Below are 21061 nucleotides of genomic sequence, written 5' to 3'. Positions count from 1 at the left end.
AATCAAACAAGTAACTAGAAGTATGAATAAGTATGTAATTCACGTATATTTAAGGTAAGTATAGGTAAGGTACATATAAATTGGATAAGTATAGGTAATAACACCACTTATCACATAAGCATCGATTAAGCTGCAGGAATAAAAGTAAAGATCTGGACAGTTTAGAAAACAAAGAAAAAATAGCTTTTCTCTCACCTTGTTTTTAGTGTGATTTAGGAGATAGGTAAGCGGGTTCCCCTTTGGCAGGTCCGGGTCCAATGGTAACTTGATAGAATTATTCCATATTTGCGTAACACATGACCGTGATGCATGATAAGATCCATATGTCACTAAATCACTTCAAAGTTTAATCCACGGTAAGTATGAATGGAACTTCTGCTGAAGACTGCTGTTGTTAAGTTCTTGACAGGTACTGCCGGTTCTCCGTCACTCAGTAAACCAAGAAACATTTTCCGCATTAAAATTGGTGGTTTGTTTACGGCAATAACCATTTAAAAGGATTAGACGAGAAAAGCTATTTATGAAAATTACGTTTAATTTTAAAATTGACTAATTAAGTAATTACATAGGTAAAGTACTTTAATACTGATGCCGTAGTGATAATGCATATTTTTTTTTTCTAGTAAAATTAAAGGAATTAAATACATATTTTTCTACACTCCGGGAGAGAGTTTGATTTAGTATGAAATCAAAAGTATATAATAAATGTAAATGCTATTTGACATGAAAATTACCCAAAATAAAAACCAACCAAAAGAATCCAAATAAAACAATATTAACAGTAATGAAAAATCCCTAATCAGATTCAGCAAAATTTGTGGTGAATTTTTGTAGAAGCACCCTGTATAGCTGCTTTTCTTTAGGACGTGATGATACAATATGAACATTCTTAGTGTCTGGTACCCTTGCTTCTCATCATCGCCTGGGACTGACAAAAGAGGAATTATAGAACTAGAGTGCCGTTTTAAATATTTCTCCAGTTTTCCCTTTAAAGACTTTCACAGCCGTAACTTCATTGTTTATATTTGTTATAATTTCCTTAATGCGTCCCATTGGATAATTACAGGGTTTAGCTAAGGGTTCCTTCAAAAGTACTATATCTCCAACTTTAAGTTCTTTATGTTGAACGGGCTTGTATCGGTCTTTTTTATTCACGGCTTGATATATCAGATTCCCAATAAATTCTTCATTGTATATTTTAATGAGATTATGTCGTACATTTTGTAGTTTCAGTAATGATGAAGGAATCTGATCTGCATTGAATTCCGGATCGGGATCTGTTGGGCCTTGTAGTTGAGGGATTATATTGATGGAAACCAATTCTCTGCCATGAAATCAACATCTCCGGGGTAATGATTTCTGGAATGCTCTCTCCTGAAGAGTCCCTAGAGACTCTTTAAATGAAATTGCCTTCTGTTCACCAATGTATAGTTTTGTGAACAATAAAATCAAAATCCCGAAGGGGAAGAACATTATTGCGTATTGCTCCAAATAATAAGCGCTTGTTAGTTTCACACAAGACTCTACTAACGAGCCGAGTTGATTACATCCCTTGTAATATTGTTCAAATTTAAAGGATTTAATTCCATGTTCCTGTAAATATGCATTTGTCTCGTAATCGCTGAGGAAACTAGAGATCTGATTTGCACCAGCAACGAACTGCGATCCCAAATCAGACAGACATAAGGAGGGAATGCCAAATTCATATGTATGAAGTTGTAATGCTCTAATAAATTCCTCTGAAGTTAAATCCATACAAATTTTCAAGTTAATAGCCCGAGACCACAGACACGTAATACATAACAACCATACCTTGACAGTATTTCCTTGATCATTCTTTATTTTAAATGGACCCATTATGATCAATAAAAATCTGCCTGTACGGTACATTTTCAGAATTATCCTGAACTCTGGGTAATGACTTTGATTAGTTTAATTACCCTCTCATTTACTCTCTTACAAGTGATGCAGTTTGACAGAACTTTCTTCACAGTCGAGTATACATGGTAATCCAAAAGTTTCTTCTAAGTTCCGCCAACAAAGGATAACAACCAGCATGTGAGAGCTTCACGTGCAATTCCCTTATAATCAGAGGAACCAATATACTGTCCTTCGATATTAGCAAAGGATAGTTGAATTTGTTAAGATGTTGGACTTCCTTCAATCTTCGGCATTTACTCTTTACCCTCACCATGCCATCCGAATCAAGAAACAAGTTCAACTGTGCAACAATGTTAGGCAGATTCTTCAACTGCTTCTGTTTTGAGTGAAAATAATCAAAGACATCTGGGAAGTGAATATGTTGATCCCTGATTATAATCTGCCTACAGGCTTCATCATAAAATTAAAGCCTTCATCTTCAACTTCAAAATGATCTAGAGCTGGATGTTTACTTTTAAACTTAGATTTCAAAATGCTGCAGAACCTGAGCACCACCGCATGCACTCTCACAGCCTTCTCAAAACTAGAAACCCTATTAAAGAGAAAAGATGTTCCGAGCCCACATGCGGAGGTGACAAGCACTACCACAATTTTGCCTCCACTTTTATGCACTCGTTTTGGTTCAAATAATCCAGGTATAATGAAAGAACAATGTGCTGTCACTACAGATCACATTGCTTTCTCTCTCTGTAATGAACTTAGGACCAGTTATATAGTTTGTTTCATCAGCTGCCTAAAGGATAAAGGTCTGTGATGCAGTCTGCTGGATTATCTTCTCCAGACACAAAAGAAATTTCATACAAGAATCCTCACACAGCTTATTGATATACTCTAACCTATTGAGTACAAAGGGTTTGCTTTTTTGTAGTTTGTCAAGTTTCAAGGTGTAAGACTGCAGCCAGGTCAGTACCACCAAACTGTCAGAGTAGACTTCACATCCAACTATCTCAATAGGATCAATGCAACCAATTCCTGAAAGTTCATTCTTCAAATCCTTTACAGTTTCAACGGTTAATGCAAGAGCTTGCAATTCCAAGCTTGGTATGGATTTTGACTCCAATGTTTACTCACCAGTTTATTTCTTGCTAAAATAAAGTAGATCTTATTGTATTTAAGTTATACAGATACACTGCAGTGCCAAACAGAACCTTACTACTATCAGCAAAACCCACCAATTTATTTTAGTTTTGGCAGTACGAGCACCAAATTCCGTGGGAACTCTACAGAACGGTGCAGAATTGGGCCTGCTTGCAGATATTCTTCCATTCATTGATCAAAGGAGCAGTAAGTTTTTCATCCCAATCTAGTTCTGGTCTACACTGCAATCTGTGTAGAAACAATCTGGCTCGATTCAGTATAGGTCCGTTGAAATTAAGAAGATCGAACTGTGAAGCTATAGTAGATAAAATTCTTCTTTTTTGTTGATGAATTTATATCCAGTTGTATGGGTTTTGTAGGACAATGTATCACTCATTCGATCCCACTCAAGTCCCAGCAGTTTACTTTTTGTTGGAGTCTCTGTTTCCTGAATTTTGTCAATTTCTTTCTGTAATGACATGTCATTAGACAAAAACTGCTGAAGTGAAAACTTATATGGACTGAAATATCCTCCAACATTGTATACATCCACACAAACACTCCGACGTTTCTGCCGTAAATGCACAGTTGTCCATATAAGACACTGATAATGGTTCTCTTGAGTTTCATCAATGGAAAAGAATCATTCGTAGAATCCAGTATCATATCTTGTATAATCCAAGCATTAATAATGCAGGTGAACATCTAAGTCCAAAAGGAAGTCTACTATTCTTATAGCCAATAATTGAAAAATCTCCCTCTTCAAGATTTCTAAACCACAAAAAACAAAGCGATTTTGGTCGACTTCCTCAAGACCTATATTGTTGAATGCCTTCTTTATATCAAAGCAACATAGTTTGCTTCCGAACCTCAAATTGATAATGGAAGTGGAGAGTTTCTGATTTAATGTTGGACCTGCATGCATAGTTTTGATTGTGATTCATACTTCCTTGTCATCTCAGATTGGATAGGAAACACAACCCTACATTTTGTGGTCTCACGATCAGGCTTAAAATGCCCATAGGCATGAAACTGGACTTCTGGATTGCTCCTTCTTGAATTGATCTAAATTTTCAATTCTCTCAATTGTATTCCAGCATCCGCGCTTGCTCCTTAAATACCATATTTATCTGCTTCAGTTTATCGTCTAAATTTCCTTGCAATTTTCTTTGCAGGCTTGACAGTATTTTCTCTGATATATTGAAGTTATGTCCCAAAAGGTGAGAAACTCTAGGGTTCCAGAGTAATGGCATCACCAGCCTCCCTTCACTATTCCTTGTAGTTTTCTCTAAAACTTAATTGACCAACTGAGTATGGATTTCAACAGTGTTTCCTGAGTACATTGAAGTCTCTCTATGTAATGCCTTGGTCACAAACAGAAAATCCAGTACAATCCTTGTCATACAACTAACCCACCGACTCATCGTCCCTCATCCTTCCAAACAAATGATTCATTTCTATTTTCGATTTTACAAGTCTATATTAGAGGTTTGATAAAACTTAGCTTCTTCTGAAGGCAGGTAGTCTGGGGTTTTCTATTAGTTATCGAAATGTAGGAAGACGAGGAGACGTTCAGGGGCATATGGTAAATAAGGCAGATCATGTAAAATAGTCTCAGTTGCTCCCTTTAACACTACACCATGAGGAGTTCTTGAATATATAGATTTCTCTCCGAATACAATTTCAGTCTCAGGTATGCAATAGCTGGATTTTGATCCCAAAATAAGCTGGATATCGATATCTTCTGAACCATCCAAAGTCTTGTATCTGCCAATTTATATCCTTTTGACAGAAATCCATTAACAACTCTGTTCAACTTGGGAAGATTCAAAGTAATATTTATATTAGGAAGGCACAATGCATAAATGACTCTTGAATCCCTGTCAAATTTCATTTTCCACCTCGACAATTTTGGTGTCATAACTTTCTAGGGACATTGATACCATTCACAGTAAGTTTAACACTCTCTCGTATGACTGAGATTCAATCTGCTTGCCAACTCTTTCAGATATAAAATTGGATTGACATCCACTGTCTTTCATACAACGCACATTGAATCCACTTATGTTACACGTGAAGGTTGGAAGAATCGTATCTCCTCACTTGAGTTATTCAAAGCCTCTGTAATAGTTAGTAATGTTATTCTGGGATCTTTCCGCAGGAGTTTTAGCCTTTGTGTCTTTCTTGCCCTTGTTTTTTCATGGAACTTTTTTCTTGTTAAGGTCCAGATTCTTTTGACAATGTCATGATTGATTTTGTTTTCCCCTGGACGAGTGCACAAGTAATTCCAATGAAAACCTTTGCAATTTACACACCGATCTCTAAATTTGTATCTGCACTTTTCAGTAGAATGTGATGCCAGGCCACATCTAGTACATCCATCGATACTCTTCAATTTCTCAACTTTTGGAAACAGGAGAAATAAAGTTCATACAATCTCTGATGTTATGGCTAGCCTTTTCTTGGACTGTGCTACACAAGGAGCATGGATAACATTTTTGTGCAGTAGTAATCACTAGTTGCCCTCTGGTGTGAAGTTCACATTTACTGCCATATCCACAGAATGATCTGTTACTTTCCATTTTTTCTTATGGTGATTGTATCTTGTGCAGGCAGTGAAGAAGTTATCACCAATCTCTTCCATTGAAGGCCATGTATGGTTAGTAATATTTTCATAAATCCCTGACTTCTCATTTATAACCTGTCCACACAAAGTATTGCAAAATATAATCAATAGTAACATTCAACTTACGGACTTCTCTATTATACCTTTAACTTTGGATACATATTCAAATGGTCATCACATTTGTCCAAGTTTAACGACTCAGATAGCTGCTTGATGGTGCTGAATTTCTGAACGTCTGGAGAAGCAAGTGCCTTTTCTAAGAGCTCCTTTGCTTTACTATATCCTTGGTTATGAGACTCCAAGGAATCTATTCAAACCAAGGCTCTTCCAGTTATCTGCTGCTTTAGGAGTAAAAGCTTTCGTAGTCAGAGTATTCATAACCTGTTGATTCACTGCCTCAAATCGAGAAGAAAGTTTAGTTAGATCTTCGTTCTCTTGACCAGAGTATCGAGGTAAAGGAGCCGTTGGTCTCTTCAAAAGGGGAAGAGCTGGAGTTGGGGTGAGGTGGTGTAGTCGTACAGGCGATTGGAGCTTAAATAAAGACGAACGTAGTTTGTCTTGATAATTTTCACAGGCCTCCAATTCCTCCATCAGTTCACTTTCGTTTTCTTCGGAACTCCATTTTATACCCTGTATTTTTGAAGATCCAAGTCCTTCAACGTGCCATGTGTCAGTCAACTTAGACTCAGTGCTAGCTTCTATCTGAAGCTTCAAGTAAGATGAACTGATCACGTCTATCAAACGACTCCGTAACAGACTTTCTTACAAACTTCCGAGAAGTTATTAATCTCTTCAGTTCAGTCATCTTGACTAATATATAAGTAACAATAGACCACAGTAAAAAATAAAATGCCAGTACTAATATAAGCAGAAGTGTATAAACAGTAATCACAAAGTAACTTAAAGTAAATTTTATGCAAATTATCACCATGGACCCGAAACCTACCTCCGGGAAAACACAGCCACCCCACTCAACTTCCAGATCCTGTCACGGTCGCCATGTATAAAAATGAATTCTATACAGATTTTAATGATAAGGTAACTTATTAAATTTATATAGTAATATAGGATATATTAAATAATAAAGTATAAGTTACAATGAATTTAATTGTAAATGTATATCATCGAACCACAAAAATATACTTCTGAATGACAAACAAACACTTGACGTGAACATAATGGATAGGAAGTGAGTACTTGGCTGCATCATCCGAGGCCAATGAAATGAATCCGAAAGTATACAAACACATCGAAATAGTGAACAAGAGGAAATCTTAAGATTTCATGTATGAACAGAATCGGACGCAACTACCCCAATGAAATAACAGCCCAAAAGTAAACAAAGTAAAATGTAAAGTATATTTCTATCCAGTAACAAAACGTCAAAATGAGTGTAAAAACAAACATACAATTAAATAGTAAATTGACTAATATAATATAATCAAACAAAGTAAACTAGAAGTATGAATAAGTATGTAATTCACGTATATTTAAGGTAAGTATAGGTAAGGTACGTATAAATTGGATAAGTATAGGTAATAACACACTTATCACATAAGCATCGATTAAAGCTGCAGGAATAAAAGTAAAGATCTGGACAGTTTAAAAAAACAAAGAAAAAATAGCTTTTCTCTCACCTTGTTTTAGTGTGTTTAGGAGATAGGTAAGCGGGTTCCCCTTTGGCAGTCCGGGGTCCAATGGTAACTTGATAGAATTATTCCATATTTGCATAACACATGACCGTGATGCCAAATGATAAGATCCATATGTCACTAAATCACTTCAAAGTTTAATCCACGGTAAGTATGAATGGAACTTCTGCTGAAGACTGCTGTTGTTAAGTTCTTGACAGGTACTGCCGGTTCTCCGTCACTCAGTAAACCAAGAAAACATTTTCCGCATTAAAATTGGTGGTTTGTTTACGGCAATAACCATTTAAAAGGATTAGACTAGAAAAGCTATTTATGAAAATTACGTTAATTTTAAAATTGACTAATTAAGTAATTACATTAGGTAAACGTACTTTAATACTGATGCCGTAGTGATAATGCATATTTTTTTTTTCTAGTAAAATTAAATTGAATTAAAATCTACATATTTTTCTACTATATATCATATATATATATATATATATATATTATATTTATAATATATATATATAATTATTAATTGTTTTATATATATTTGTATATATATATAGATATATTATATATATATATATTATATATATATATATTATAGATATATATATGTGTGTATATATTATATATAATATATAATATATATATAACATATATATATAATATATAGTATATATATAATATATGTATATTTATATATATATCTATATATGTATATATATAATAGATATGTGGTATATATATATATATATATAATATATATATATATATATATAGATATATATTAATGTATGTATGTAGTATGTCGTATTAGTATGTATGTATGTATGTATGTATGTATGTATTATGGGTGTGTGTGTGTTGTGTGTTTTTTCCCCCGCAACTTAACAGAGTCGCCATTAACCGTTCTAGAACTTGGTGCCATAAGTGCCATAAATAACTGAGTTTCGGTTAATGGCTGTTTTTGCTTATCAGCACCCCACCGAGACTGGAACCCCCACCGATAACTGGAGACTGCCTGTTTATATATATATATGTGTGTGTGTGCGTGTGTGTGTTATACACAGTAATATGTGATCATCCTAAGTGCTTGATGGATGATAAGCCAAAATTTCCGGCAACCAAAAATCAGTAACCAGATTTTGGCAACAGTAACCGGTAAATGTTATCACTGCCAATACTCTTATTATCTGTGCCAATAACCAGAAATTTGGGCATTTCGGTCCTGATAACCTGAAATTTGTGCAATTTGATGCTGAAAACTGACACTAGACAAGCACGTCAAAATCGGATCACTGATAACTAGGGACTGCATGTATAATGTAATAATATGTCAGTCCTATTCTGAGTAATTAACGTCATTTTGTAACATAACTACGATATATTTTACTATCATGCAATGGCTGAAATGCAATCAAAACAGCTGTTGTTAATCAGTTAAGTTGTTTGTAGCAAAACAACTGTTTTCTTTCTGTTGTTTATGGCTGTACTCATTTAAGCAACCATTATAACATTACTAACAATACTTTTATTATTTTCTTTTACTCTTTTAACTTATTTAATTATAATATAGGATAAATAAAGAGATGGAGGAAAAGAGGTTAGGAAGTGCCACTAAGAAGAGGAAGATGTCAATGGAGATGAAAAATTGACATCTTTGATCATTTGAAACAGGTGACTTTTTTTCTCTCTCTCTCTTTTGCTAGGCCAAGGTTTACCTTAAGTTCATTGAATCTGGCATTCAAAATTTTTGGAACTACTACTGTTCAGACCATAGTAAAGGGTTAGGCAGATGAAATTCCACATTTTTATTAAAGAGTTATCAAATGTTAATAAATGTTAGGTTAAACTATTGGGCCTTGACACCGTCAAAGGCATCATTAACCAGTCTAGGGCACCTTAAAGTGGATTGTGGTGCCCGTAGACTTTTGAATTTTGTTTATATGCGATTTTTGGTTATCGTCAAGCCCCCAGGAACGGAACCCTTGCCAATTACCAGGGGCTGCCTGTACAGGGGGTCCTCGAGTTACGACGTTGATCCGTTCTTAAGATGCGTCGTAACACGATTTTCAGCGTAAGTCGGAACATTGAAAAATACCACATGATTTAATGTAAATACCTATCAATAACAACGAGAGAACAATTCCTTACCTTTATTAATTTGATTGGCTTGCACACTGGAGAGGAAGCTGCGGTGCTGGAGAGACTGGGGGAGGTTAGTGAAGAGAAAAAGAACCTCCAGAAGTTGCTGGAGATGCTGAGGCAGGTGATTCTTGAGGTGAGGCAGAACATACAATCTTTTCGCCTTCTCCTGAATCACCATAAGGCTGACTGGGATACGCCGTTGATTTTGGTCTTCCAACCAAAGCACCAATAACCTTTCCATTTCAATTATTAGACCACTACGCTGCTTAGTTATCACTGTCGCTTTCATAGGAGCAGATCCTTTCACATGTTCAACGATGCGCTCTTTATCTTTGATAATGGTAGCAACGGTCGAACGGCTAAGGCCAAGCGAGCGGCCAATGTTTGTTGGCGTTTCTCCCTTCTCAGATTGCTTTATAATGTCCACTTTAATTTCCATGGTGATGGCCTTTCTTTTCTTCGATGCACTACCATCAGAAGAGTCCGCCTTGCGCTTGGGAGCCATAACAAAGAGCAAAAAGTTACAAAAACGATACAACACGAGGGAGAGAGAGGCAGTGTAAACAACCAAAATGGCGTATGGGCGAGGAATGAGCGTAGCGAAGCGACGCCGTCCTCTCCCCCACAAAGCGTTTATTCTTCCGCCGTGCGCCCGGAACTTAGTTCGCGGTTTGTTTAATTTACGTTTGGCTTACGACGCTAAACCGCGTAAGACGGAACGACGCAAAATATTATTTTTTATATTTTTATGGGGGCGCGTTCGTAACCACGAAACATCGTAAGTCGAGACCAGCGTAACCCGAGGACTTACTGTATATGTTTATTAGGTATGCATGCAAAAGCTTTTCTTGTTTTAAAAATCCAGTTTAAGATGGTTTTCTGGTTCCCAACTTTATGTTGAAGGTAGTTCATTATTCTTTCCTCCTTGAACTTTATTTGATATTTTGTAATACTATAATTACAATAACTTGTCTCGAATCAGGTAATTTATAGTGATAGAAACTTGTAATATGTTTTTTTTACATTATAAAATTGGAATATCAACTGTGTTTTATCTGATCTGGCTTTGTATGTATTTTCTTTTAAACAGCCAAAAGTGTGGAAAGATTATAATAAGAACAAGGAATCAGTTGGCGAGTTATGGGTATCAATGTTGAGGTACTACACTGAAACGTTCAACTGGAAAGAGCATGTTGTTACCATCAGACAGCATGCTCCTCTTACACGTCTGCAAAAGTTGTGGAACTCCCGCTGTATTGTCATTGAGGATCCATTTGACCTAAGCCATAATCTAGGAGCAGGCCTTTCAAGGAAAAGTAAGATTGATGATTAAATATTTTTTCAATAAACTTGACACAAATAGCAGTAGTTTTCTTAATTGTTACTGCCAGCGCATTCCTTTTTTGAACATGGAAGTTTATTTATTATTACTTTAAAATATTGGTTTGGAAATTATGGTAAAATTTATGGTTATTAATAGCAGCAATACTGTAGTTTCCTATATATAAATATTTACTTTACAGTGAACACCTTCATTATGAAAGCATTCATCCGAGGGAGAGAGATATTTGGCTCCCCGATAAGCTTTCCCCAAGGCTACAGAAGTCTTGTGGTAAGTAGCAGGTTTGAATTGATTTTAAGATTAATGACTTTCTTGGAATATTTTGATTTTGAAATAATGAAGACACTAAAACTTGAGCTCATTTGTGAGGTGAAATCCTTATTCTGTTGAATTCTTTGCACTAAATTAATTGTTTTGGTTTTCATAATCCACATGAACAGGACCATGCTGAATGTCATATCTGGAATTGATCTTTATTTCTTGAATCATCAAACAAATGAGTAAACTTGCTAATATTAAAGGGAAATTAATATTTTATTCAACTAGAAAACAGTCATATGTACCGTATATACTCGCATATTATGCGACTTTTGAAACCTAATTTTGAAGGTAATTTTAAAGGGGTTGCATCATACACGCGGTATAAAATTAGCGTACTGTCTATGCTTTCCCAAATCGGCAGATTGCGATAGTTACTACCGGAGGAAAACAGTAGATCTTTTAAAAAGTTATGCTTTACTTGTACTTCACTATATCCAATAATATTGTATGCATTCTCATATTACTATTGTATTTTAAAATACAAAAGAGCGATCGTGCGCCATTTGCATTATTTTGGTTTATACAGCATGTTTAACTGTTCTAGACTAACCATCTATAATTTCCAAATCAGTTGTTAAGGCACAATACCGAAGGAATTTTTACTTTTTGTTTTACTCGGTAAAAGAATCATTTGTTACTTGAACTATTATTTTTATTTTAGGATACGCAGTTAAGTGAAAATTTATTAAAGTAAAAAAAAATGCATAAAATTTATAAATTAAAATCCTCCCAAGTCGCTCTCCGTGTCCGTACCATCAAATACTGCTCTGAATTCTTCGCCATGAACGCAGTCATATTCGTCATCTTCCAGTTCTTTGATCATTTCATATATAGTCTTGTCACCGTGGCGAGCTCTCTGGCGTGGCTTTTAAAGATCTGCCCTTATGCTAAACAACAACTGCCCGTGTTTGACAGACCTTTGAATGTCCTTGAGACAAACCCCGAGGCTATAATTATAAGATTATAAGGAGTTTTCATTCCCAGGTACTTTAATCTCCCTATTCGGCCCTGCTCTCTCTCTCTCTCTCTCTCTCTCTCTCTCTCTCTCTCTCTCTCTCTCTCCCTCTCTCTCCTTGTCTCTCTCTCTCTCTCTCTCTCTCTCCTCCCAAACCTCAGCTGTCCGAGCGAGAGCTTTTTTTATGGGACAACATAGGCCCGCATTTCGCATTTTTTTCCCGTAAAAACCTAATTATTTTTGTATACGATTGCCCTTTCTCGGCTGTGAAGTTTATGTCTATCCATGGCTGTGAGATGACCAGGAATAACTTGTAGTCGGTGTCAAAGTCACTCCACACTTCAGTCAGGCCAAAACTTTGCATTCAAGCAATATTCAGTCATTGTTTCCTATCTATTATTTTGTCTCAGAGAGAGAGAGAGAGAATCTGTTTGTATACGATTGTTTATTTTCTCGCTCGTCAAACTTACTCTGTTATGCTTTATTTCATATTTCCTTGCTCACCAATTTATTCTATACCTACGATATTAAGAAATCAAGATATGTGTAGAAGGGAGAACTGCTTCCAGACTGTACAGTCAGTATGGATTTAAACGCACGCGGAACTGGTTGAAATATTCGCAACAGCACCAAGATGAGATGCCATGGTGATAGAAAATCTGACTCCGTTTCTTGTTATTGCATAAAAAAAACTTTATCAATCGTGAACCTACATAATTTATTTAGAATTCTGCGTAACGGAAAAGATAATATTTGATATCTGTAATGGGAGAAATGGTTTTATCTCTGTTGTTGTTATAAATTTGGCAGATATGCGATCAAACACGTGGGAGGACCAAAACAGCCCAGCCAGAGAGCTCGGCTCATTTTGTAAATACTATTGTTTTGGCGTATTATAGGCTTACCCAATTCGTTTGGGTGTGCGCTGCAGCTGCTGCTACTGCTACTCAAATAATCGCATTTTTCTTACTAATCCCAAGAGTTGACCATGGAAAATCCCAAGATATAAAATAATTGACAATATGCCAAGCCTTGGAGTCCTAAATATTTACTTTGTCTGTCTATCAGGAAAAGATACTGATAAATTGAATTGACGGTATCTTTTCTGAGAGAGAGAGAGAGAGAGAGAGAGAGAGAGAGTATAATGCAGTGTGTTCATGTTTGTTAAAAATGTGCAGTACGGGTAATTCATATCTGGAAGAAAGAAAAATGTGAATTTTGTTGCTGTCAGTCGCATGGACTAAATTTACAATGAGCAGGGAACAAATCTTGACATTCCTCGAGAGATTAGAGGGATGAACCAAGGCCATCTAGGATGAACTCTCTCTCCCCTCTCAACTATACTGTAAGTGTTAACTTGAGTCTCTGAAACCAATAGGTATTAGGTCAAGCGCAACTGTGTGTGTGTGTGTGTGTGTGTGTGTGTGTGTGTGTGTGTGTGTGTGTATGGGCATACTGTTAAAAAATGTGCTGTACCTACAGGTAATAAATACCTACATCTTGAAAGATAAAAACAAACAAACAAAATTTTGTTGTGTTAGTCGCCGGGGATATAAAGAGTGTGACCAGCGGACAGAAAGATTAACATTTTTCCAGAGATTAAAGAGCTGAATTTTTTTTGAAGCTATGTCAACCGCGTTAGTAAATAGGTATCATCTTCTTAAGAATTTTTTTTCTTTTCTTTTTGCGGAAGAATCTGCAAACCATTTTGCATTCAAAGTAATGAGAAGAATCATTCTATTCTTCATGTAATCAGTAAAATACTTACACTAATAAAAACTAAAACTACGTATTGTATGCAAAACACACATCATTGTTAGCTTCGCGTGTGTAAACGATCATTCTAAGAAATTCACTGAGTAGTATAACTAATACCTGATTGGTTGGTTGGTAGCCATGGTGATCTGTTATCCAATGACTGCCCTCTGCTTCTGTTCTATTTATAGACATGCCGTGGATGGCTCTAGTTTTGAACGTTACCATGTTCGTGATTTTCTGACTGCTGACGGCAAAAATTACTCAATAATTTTCTTTATATAATTATTTCTTCGTGAAAACAATAATATAATATGATCATTTTAACTTTAATGTATAGTGGTATGAAAAATACCAGTGTGTCGTAGCGATGCGTCATCAATATAGTGGTATGAAAATACCACATGGTGTTGTAGCGATACGTAATCACGAAGTACAAATCCTTTTCCCGGACCATCCTCAAAATTTTACGACTCTTCAACTTCATGATCGTTATGGTGAAATATATTATATAGTCATACTTATTATTAAAATTCACAAGTTGAACTGCAAAACATTATATTTTGATTGTCATGTACATATATTTTTTGCGTTTTACGGAATGTTTGTTTTGAAAATAATAGCTATTAGTGAACATATGGTATTAATTGTCCCACTATTTTGTTATAGGTGATCTTAGTTATCTCACATTCATTTAACAGTATTATATTAATATTTATTTAAATAAACTGTAATTAATAAATAACAATAATGAAAAACATAAAGGGAAAAATTTTTTTTGCTGCAGTAGTGATGTTTGTTTGATTATGCATCTGACCTCACATTTCCGAAATCTGAAAAATTCCAAAAACCGAAACATCGGAATGTGTGTGTACTGCACATTTTTTTTTAAACACACACACAATGTCTACACATTTACTGATACCCGTTGGTGAAAGACTCAAATTACAGTATTTATTCCTAAGAGAGAGAGAGAGAGAGAGAGAGAATGATTTAGGACTCCAAGGCGTGTTATTTTTACAATTATTTTATTATCTTAGGATTCTTTTTTAATCTTGAGATTTTGTGTTCAATTCTCGAGATTAGTAAGAAAATTACCGTAACTTGACTAGCAGCAGCACACATCTGAATGACTCGGCCATTAGCATGCTAAACCACCAACCTTATGAACTGACGCTCTAGGAAAAGGAACTCGCATGATACATGAGATACAAGACAAAACCACTGTTTATTGGTGAAAATTTGGGGGTCGCATGATATGCGAGATCGCACGTTACTCGAGTATATACGGTAAATTACAAAAAAACATAAACCTTCAAAGTTAGCAGCTAAAGAATTGAATGACAATAAGAAATTAAACAAGGAACTGTGATTTAAAAAAAAAAATTATACCAACAGTAGTTCATAATACATAATTTTATATAAGTACTGTGTATTTCTGTGTTGGAACAACATAGCCAAGGGTGAATTATAAGTGATAATAACTGCTTTGTCCCCAAGGGGGAGTCAGACTCCTAACTAGTTGGAAAACAATGCTACACAGTGACTTTTCTTGTACCTCAGGGCTATCAAGAGAGGTCAAAGCTAATATTGACTCTGCTGTACATATGACTGTTGAGTTCAGGTTTTTTGTAACATGAATTTTTGTTCAGGTTTTTGTAACATGAATATTTGTTACATAAGCTGTGCCATTTTTTATCCACAAATATTAAGCTACAAGTGTTGCTTAATATCCAGTACACTCTGCCTTGGGAATTACATAACCTAAGGGGAAACAATAATTGATAAATACTTCGTCACCAGGAAATTTGAATTCCTGACTGGTTTGGAAATTACAACATACATAGACATTTTTTACCACTTAGCTGTCAAGAGAGGTATGAGTTGTTACTGACTAAGCCTGTTAACAGGTGATGACGCACATACCAAAGGAACAGGTTACTACTGAAGTTTCGGGCACAAATTGAATTGCCAGATTCATAAGGTCTCCCCTTAATTACTGCTTCCTTTTTTCCCCCTCTCTCTCTTACAAAAGATCTTGTTGGGATTTTACTTTCTCTCTCTCTCTCTCTCTCTCTCTCTCTCTCTCTCTCTCTCTCTCTCTCTCTCTCTCTCTCTCAAACATAACAGGAGATGTTTCTAGGATTTTATCATCCATGAAACTGGGCTATATGAGTAATAGATTTTTGAAGAAACAAAGTTATATAGGCTAAACTTTTGTGAGTTATTTTCTTTTTCATTGTCATAGTTAAAAATGATCTTTCTTTTTTCGTACAGGATTATCTTTTTGACACAAAACAACTAACGGATGGAGCACCACCAAATGACAGAGGTTGCAGATGCTGTGGAAAAATAGGTCACATTATAAAAGACTGCCCAAAAAAGAAGCTAAATATGGAGCGTCGAGAGAAGAAGGAGCGCCACAAAGAACGCCATGAACAGCAAAGAGTACACTCTGAAACAAAGAGAGAAGAGAAGGAAGAGTTAAAGAAGGTTAATTTGCCAAAACTAGACCAAAAACAGATGCAAGACGGTAGGCCTTCCGATAACATTAGGAGAAAAGATGGTTCAGGAGGAAATACATATGCAACATCTCTGGATGCTGAAGGTATTTCACTATTTAGGCTATCTAATAAACAGTTTAATAATTCTGAGAACAGGGTTTCCAAAAACCAAAGGAAAAAGTCTTCAGGAGAAGGAAATTCTTCCTTTGCATTTCAGGGTGCTGATATTAGGACTTATGATAAAGTTAGGAAGAAAGATGATAACTTTGGAAAGAAAGAGGCTAAAGACGGTAAAAAAGAGGCAAAAGTCGGGAAAAAAGATCCGAAGGTCAACAAGTGTGATGTTTTGAGAGCTGATTTGGTTCTGCGAATTAGCGTCCCTGATGAACTGTATATCAGGCATGATAGACAGTGGGATAGCAGTTGGCAGTATCAAAAGCTAGGTGATGAGATTTTTGGAATGACCAGGTGCTCAGCAGAAGAATGTAAGATATTATATGAAAGCAATGGATTGTTGGTAGCCCTCCCTGGTATGAAGTCTGACCAACATTTATGGGTAATTAACTTAGAAAAAGGTGTAAAAAGTGTTGTTAAAGGAATTAATTTATCCCAAAATATGGCTTTTTCCTTTTATAGTCTTCTGGGAAATCATTTTTCAAATGTTTTAGGTAACAAGTCAGGTATATGCATGAAAATATGTGATCTAGCATCAACCAGCAGTGATGATGAAGTGGAGGATGACAGTTTTTCACAAATGTTAAGCTCTGTGCAAGAAATCACAAATGCTCATAAACTGAAACGAGCAAAGAGAAAGGAACAGAAGAAGTATTTTTATAAACTAAAACAATGTCTAGAGGAAGGTAATGAAAACTTGGCACAGGAATTTGGGTATCATATCAATAACACCACAAGTGAAAAAGAAATAATAACTATAGGGTATCCTCCTGGGATATCAAGCAAGGGCACTTACCGTAGATCTTGGGGAGTATCCTCATATGTACAACCGTCAGTGAGGTTGGAGTCACAGAAATCTCTGATTTATGGTTTTGATAAGACAAATTCTGCTGCCTATGAAGGTGCATGTGGTCAGATGTTGGAATCTGGGGAAATACTGGATGGTAATGCTAAAAAAACACAGAAAAAAAGGAGGAGGAAAAAGAAATTTACACCAAGAAAGGAATTAGAAATTGTAAATTGAAGCGCTCATGTTTTCTTGGTGTTTTTATATAATTTGTTTGCAGGTTCAATAGACGATAGTTTTAGTGTGAATTCCTAATTTTGAATTTTATAAATAATGTACCATGTACAGTACCTGATTCTCTAACTCTAATGAATATTGCTTTTGAATTTTCATTGTTTTTATAATTATTTTTGTAGCTGTGGGTATAAGTAAATGGTAAGATAGGATTATTCTTCTCCAATTTTATTGAAAGGCTTCTCATGTCTTAGCAAGTTTTACACTCAATTAGGGGAAGATGTGAAGATTTTTTTACAGCTTAGCTTTTATCCTAAACTTTTGATGAAGAGGAAACTTCTGAGCTTGTTTACTCATGCATGGTGCACCTACAGCCTAGTAGGTACTACACTTGTACAATATAGCATACACCATTGTTAAATTATATATGAGATAAGTGAGTGAACTGAAGCAAGTGAAGTATTAATAATTGTATCGGTTGTGCTTATATACAGATGTTTTACTCCGGATGATTTTTTTTAAATCACTGCTCTCTTTTGGCATCACAATAATTATCTGAGTACTTAGGTCATGGATATACTCAACTTTTGCATAGGCATTATGACTAGAGCTTTTTTAGATGATGATTTTCAAGTCACAGCTTGGTATAGCAGACTTATTACATGCCCTTTTTATACGTACTTCAGTTCTGTCACTTACCTCATGGTCAGAAGTGACTTGGGTCTGCTGCTCCTCTGCAAGGTTTGCCAGATTGCCCTTGCAGCATAATGATCATAAATCATTGAAAGCAAAAACACACTTTCATAAATTCCATAAATTCCAAGTATAGTTAGGGGACCTTTCCAACAATAATTGTTCATAGAGACAAACATAGTGAAATCTGATCATATTTCAAAATAAGAAAAATCTTTAAGGGAAGAGACTGCTGTTTAGCTTTTATATTAGTAGGTGGATTAAAGGAAAGTTTTGTTATGCTTTATATTGTTTGTTGTGTTTTAACAGTGCAGGGTGTCATGAAGGGTATGTCCTGTTTTGTATTATGTGCAGGTCCATTTTTGAGTTACATAAGTCTTAGATTTAGAAGTTGAGTAAGGTTTTTTAGTTTTCCTCTTTAAGTATCTTGAAAGCAGTATTTCAATGTAACTTAATTGTTATCTTCATGTAATATTCATTATACCATGTGTATAATTTTTTTTATTAGTCTTGTTTTTATTAATGCTTAACAACAGCTCATAGGAATGATTTTTCTTGGTTTTGTTGTAATATGAAAGTCCGTTTTATTGATGCTTATTAAAATCAGCTACAATGATTTGCTCGTGAAAGAGGAACATATTACTTTTTTCCAGTGGTGTGGAATCTGTGTAAGTTCATTTACCTAATCTCTATTTTTATTTTATCAATATTGTAGTGTATTTTTCTAATAAGTTCATTTACTCTCAGATATTTAAACATGCAAGAACAAGTAGATAGAGCGGTAGTAGCTTACACTAGTTAACTTTTTATATACTATTGACGGTATGCAAAGATGTAGATTTCATATATAAGATTGCTGGAAACCTTTTATACCCGTTGCATTTCAGCAGGAATTTTAATCATAGAATGATTGGCAAAGAGAGTCCCAGATACTTAATTTGTTGCTTATAAGAGAACTATGTTAATTTTCTTATCAAGATAGAAAATAAGAAAAATTAATTATCCATGATTGGAGATACTTTAGTGGAATATGAAACAGTTGCAGTTAAGATAAAGTTTCTGAGTGGGACATAGCATTTGCTAGTATCCCTGGGTAGCAAAAGGCTTTTATGTTATTTGTGTTGAGTAGAGAGAAATCATATAACGTTTACAAATTATTTTTTTTTCCAAAATGTTGTGTTATCTGTTGTAAGCATATTACTAATTTACATATGCTAATTAAAAGTAGTATGAAAGAGGTGAAGTTATTGTTATATCATCTCAACTTATCAGATATACTTAAACTTATTATTATTATTATGATAGCTTTTTGCTAGAATACCTAATTCAGAATTATTTATTTTACAAATAATTCTCAAATTAAATGACAAAGTGTAATGTACATTATAGCCAAGGGCAGAAATTATATGTTAAATGGTAAAAAATAAGCTATACTGCAGTGTCTGTTAATAACAAACTTTTGAGACTCATTTTGAAGGCCAGTTCCAAACATCTAATAATTTTAAGGACTTCTTGGGTCTTTTTATCTAGTACATTCATTCCATTTAGTTAAGATTGAATAAGAACACCTAAATCCTCTTAATTTGAACAGAATATAGTAGATTTTGAACAGATAGTACTATGTTTTAGTATGGAGTGTATGTAAATTTTTTAAATTGTAATTTATAGTGATTTTATTTGTTTTCTTGTGTAGGATAGGTAAGGTGCTATAACCTGGTTTACTTTCCCAAGCTTGGTGAAGGTATTCATCACATTAGGAAGTCTTGTACAGTATTTTTATACAGGGTTGCTTTTCAGCATAGTTTCAGCTGAATCCTTTTTATAAGTAAAATAGTGGCTTTTCATGATGGCTGTAGCTCTGTTTAAATTTATAACAAATATATAACAAATAAAATTTGTATAGTCAGGTGTTCATTTTGCAAACAGTCTGTGAATTGTCATTTAATTGTAGAGGTGAGGTGCCACACTTTTTGAAGAACTATTTGGTTGTCCTCATTTGGCAAACTACTTATGATACAGTAAGATGTCTTGTTATTATACAAAATCATTATTGAGATGATTTTAATCATAGGTAGTTGTTTGTAAGACATGCAGTTTTATGGTAAATACACTTTCGTTTACAAGTGTAGTTGTCACAGGAATCCATGACCAGCAAAATAAGAATAAAATAGCAACAACAAATTTAATTTTTTTTTTTGTATTTTCTGTTACACTAGTTTCTGGTAACAGCATCTGGTAAAAATTTCTATTTCCTTACAAATTGTTTCTCTACCACCTGCCCCAGTTACAGAGGGTTAGCTGTTAATCCAGTTTAGGAAGAAAACTTAGCAAGTGAATATATTTTAGAATGAAGTTCCTGCCCTTTTCTCATTAGTTGATTTTTAGTTGTAATAATTTATATTTATGAGAAGTCAATGGTGCTGTTTCACATCAGAAATTTCTGTTTATTTTAGCAAATTTTTTTGTTTTTTGCAATTGTAGATAGTGTCCATGTAATCAAGTTAAAAGTAAATTTAGAGTGGAAGGGTTTGGAAATTGTTGATGATAGTTTCTATAAAACTTGTTCTTTAAACAGGTACGTAGTTGAATTCTGCTATGCAATTTTTAGTTCATTTAGTCTTGTAAATGCAGTTGTTATTGTCTGCTTGCTCTTATTTTTTATTTACTCTTAAATATTAATTATTTTTAATGTAAAAAATAGTCCTGGTTTGTGCGATAACATTTATTTTACAATTTTAGTTTATTGAGTTGGTATAGAAATTTGGGTATCGATTACTAAAATACAAGATGGGACTTTGCTGAGGGTGAAAACCAGATGCACAAATTTGTCCTGGTCTTGATTTACATATCTGGAAGGCTACTTTTCA

The 21061-nt window shown here is 34.7% G+C and overlaps 1 protein-coding gene across 4 annotated transcripts in view; it reads left to right on the top strand.

Annotated features, from left to right (window-relative positions):
- The window catches only part of LOC135206812 (terminal uridylyltransferase 7-like), a 294251-nt gene that overhangs the window by 229495 nt on the left and 43695 nt on the right, over positions 1-21061 (top strand). For all 4 annotated transcript variants that reach the window (XM_064238310.1, XM_064238303.1, XM_064238320.1 and 1 more), the window contains 3 exons: positions 10520-10745; positions 10953-11041; positions 16080-16410. In XM_064238310.1, coding sequence (XP_064094380.1) covers positions 10520-10745; positions 10953-11041; positions 16080-16410 — 646 coding nt within the window. The remainder of the gene's footprint in view (positions 1-10519; positions 10746-10952; positions 11042-16079; positions 16411-21061) is intronic.

Source organism: Macrobrachium nipponense, chromosome 11, assembly GCF_015104395.2.
Source record: "Macrobrachium nipponense isolate FS-2020 chromosome 11, ASM1510439v2, whole genome shotgun sequence".
NCBI lineage: Eukaryota > Metazoa > Arthropoda > Malacostraca > Decapoda > Palaemonidae > Macrobrachium > Macrobrachium nipponense.
This window is presented reverse-complemented; position numbering and strand designations above follow the sequence as displayed.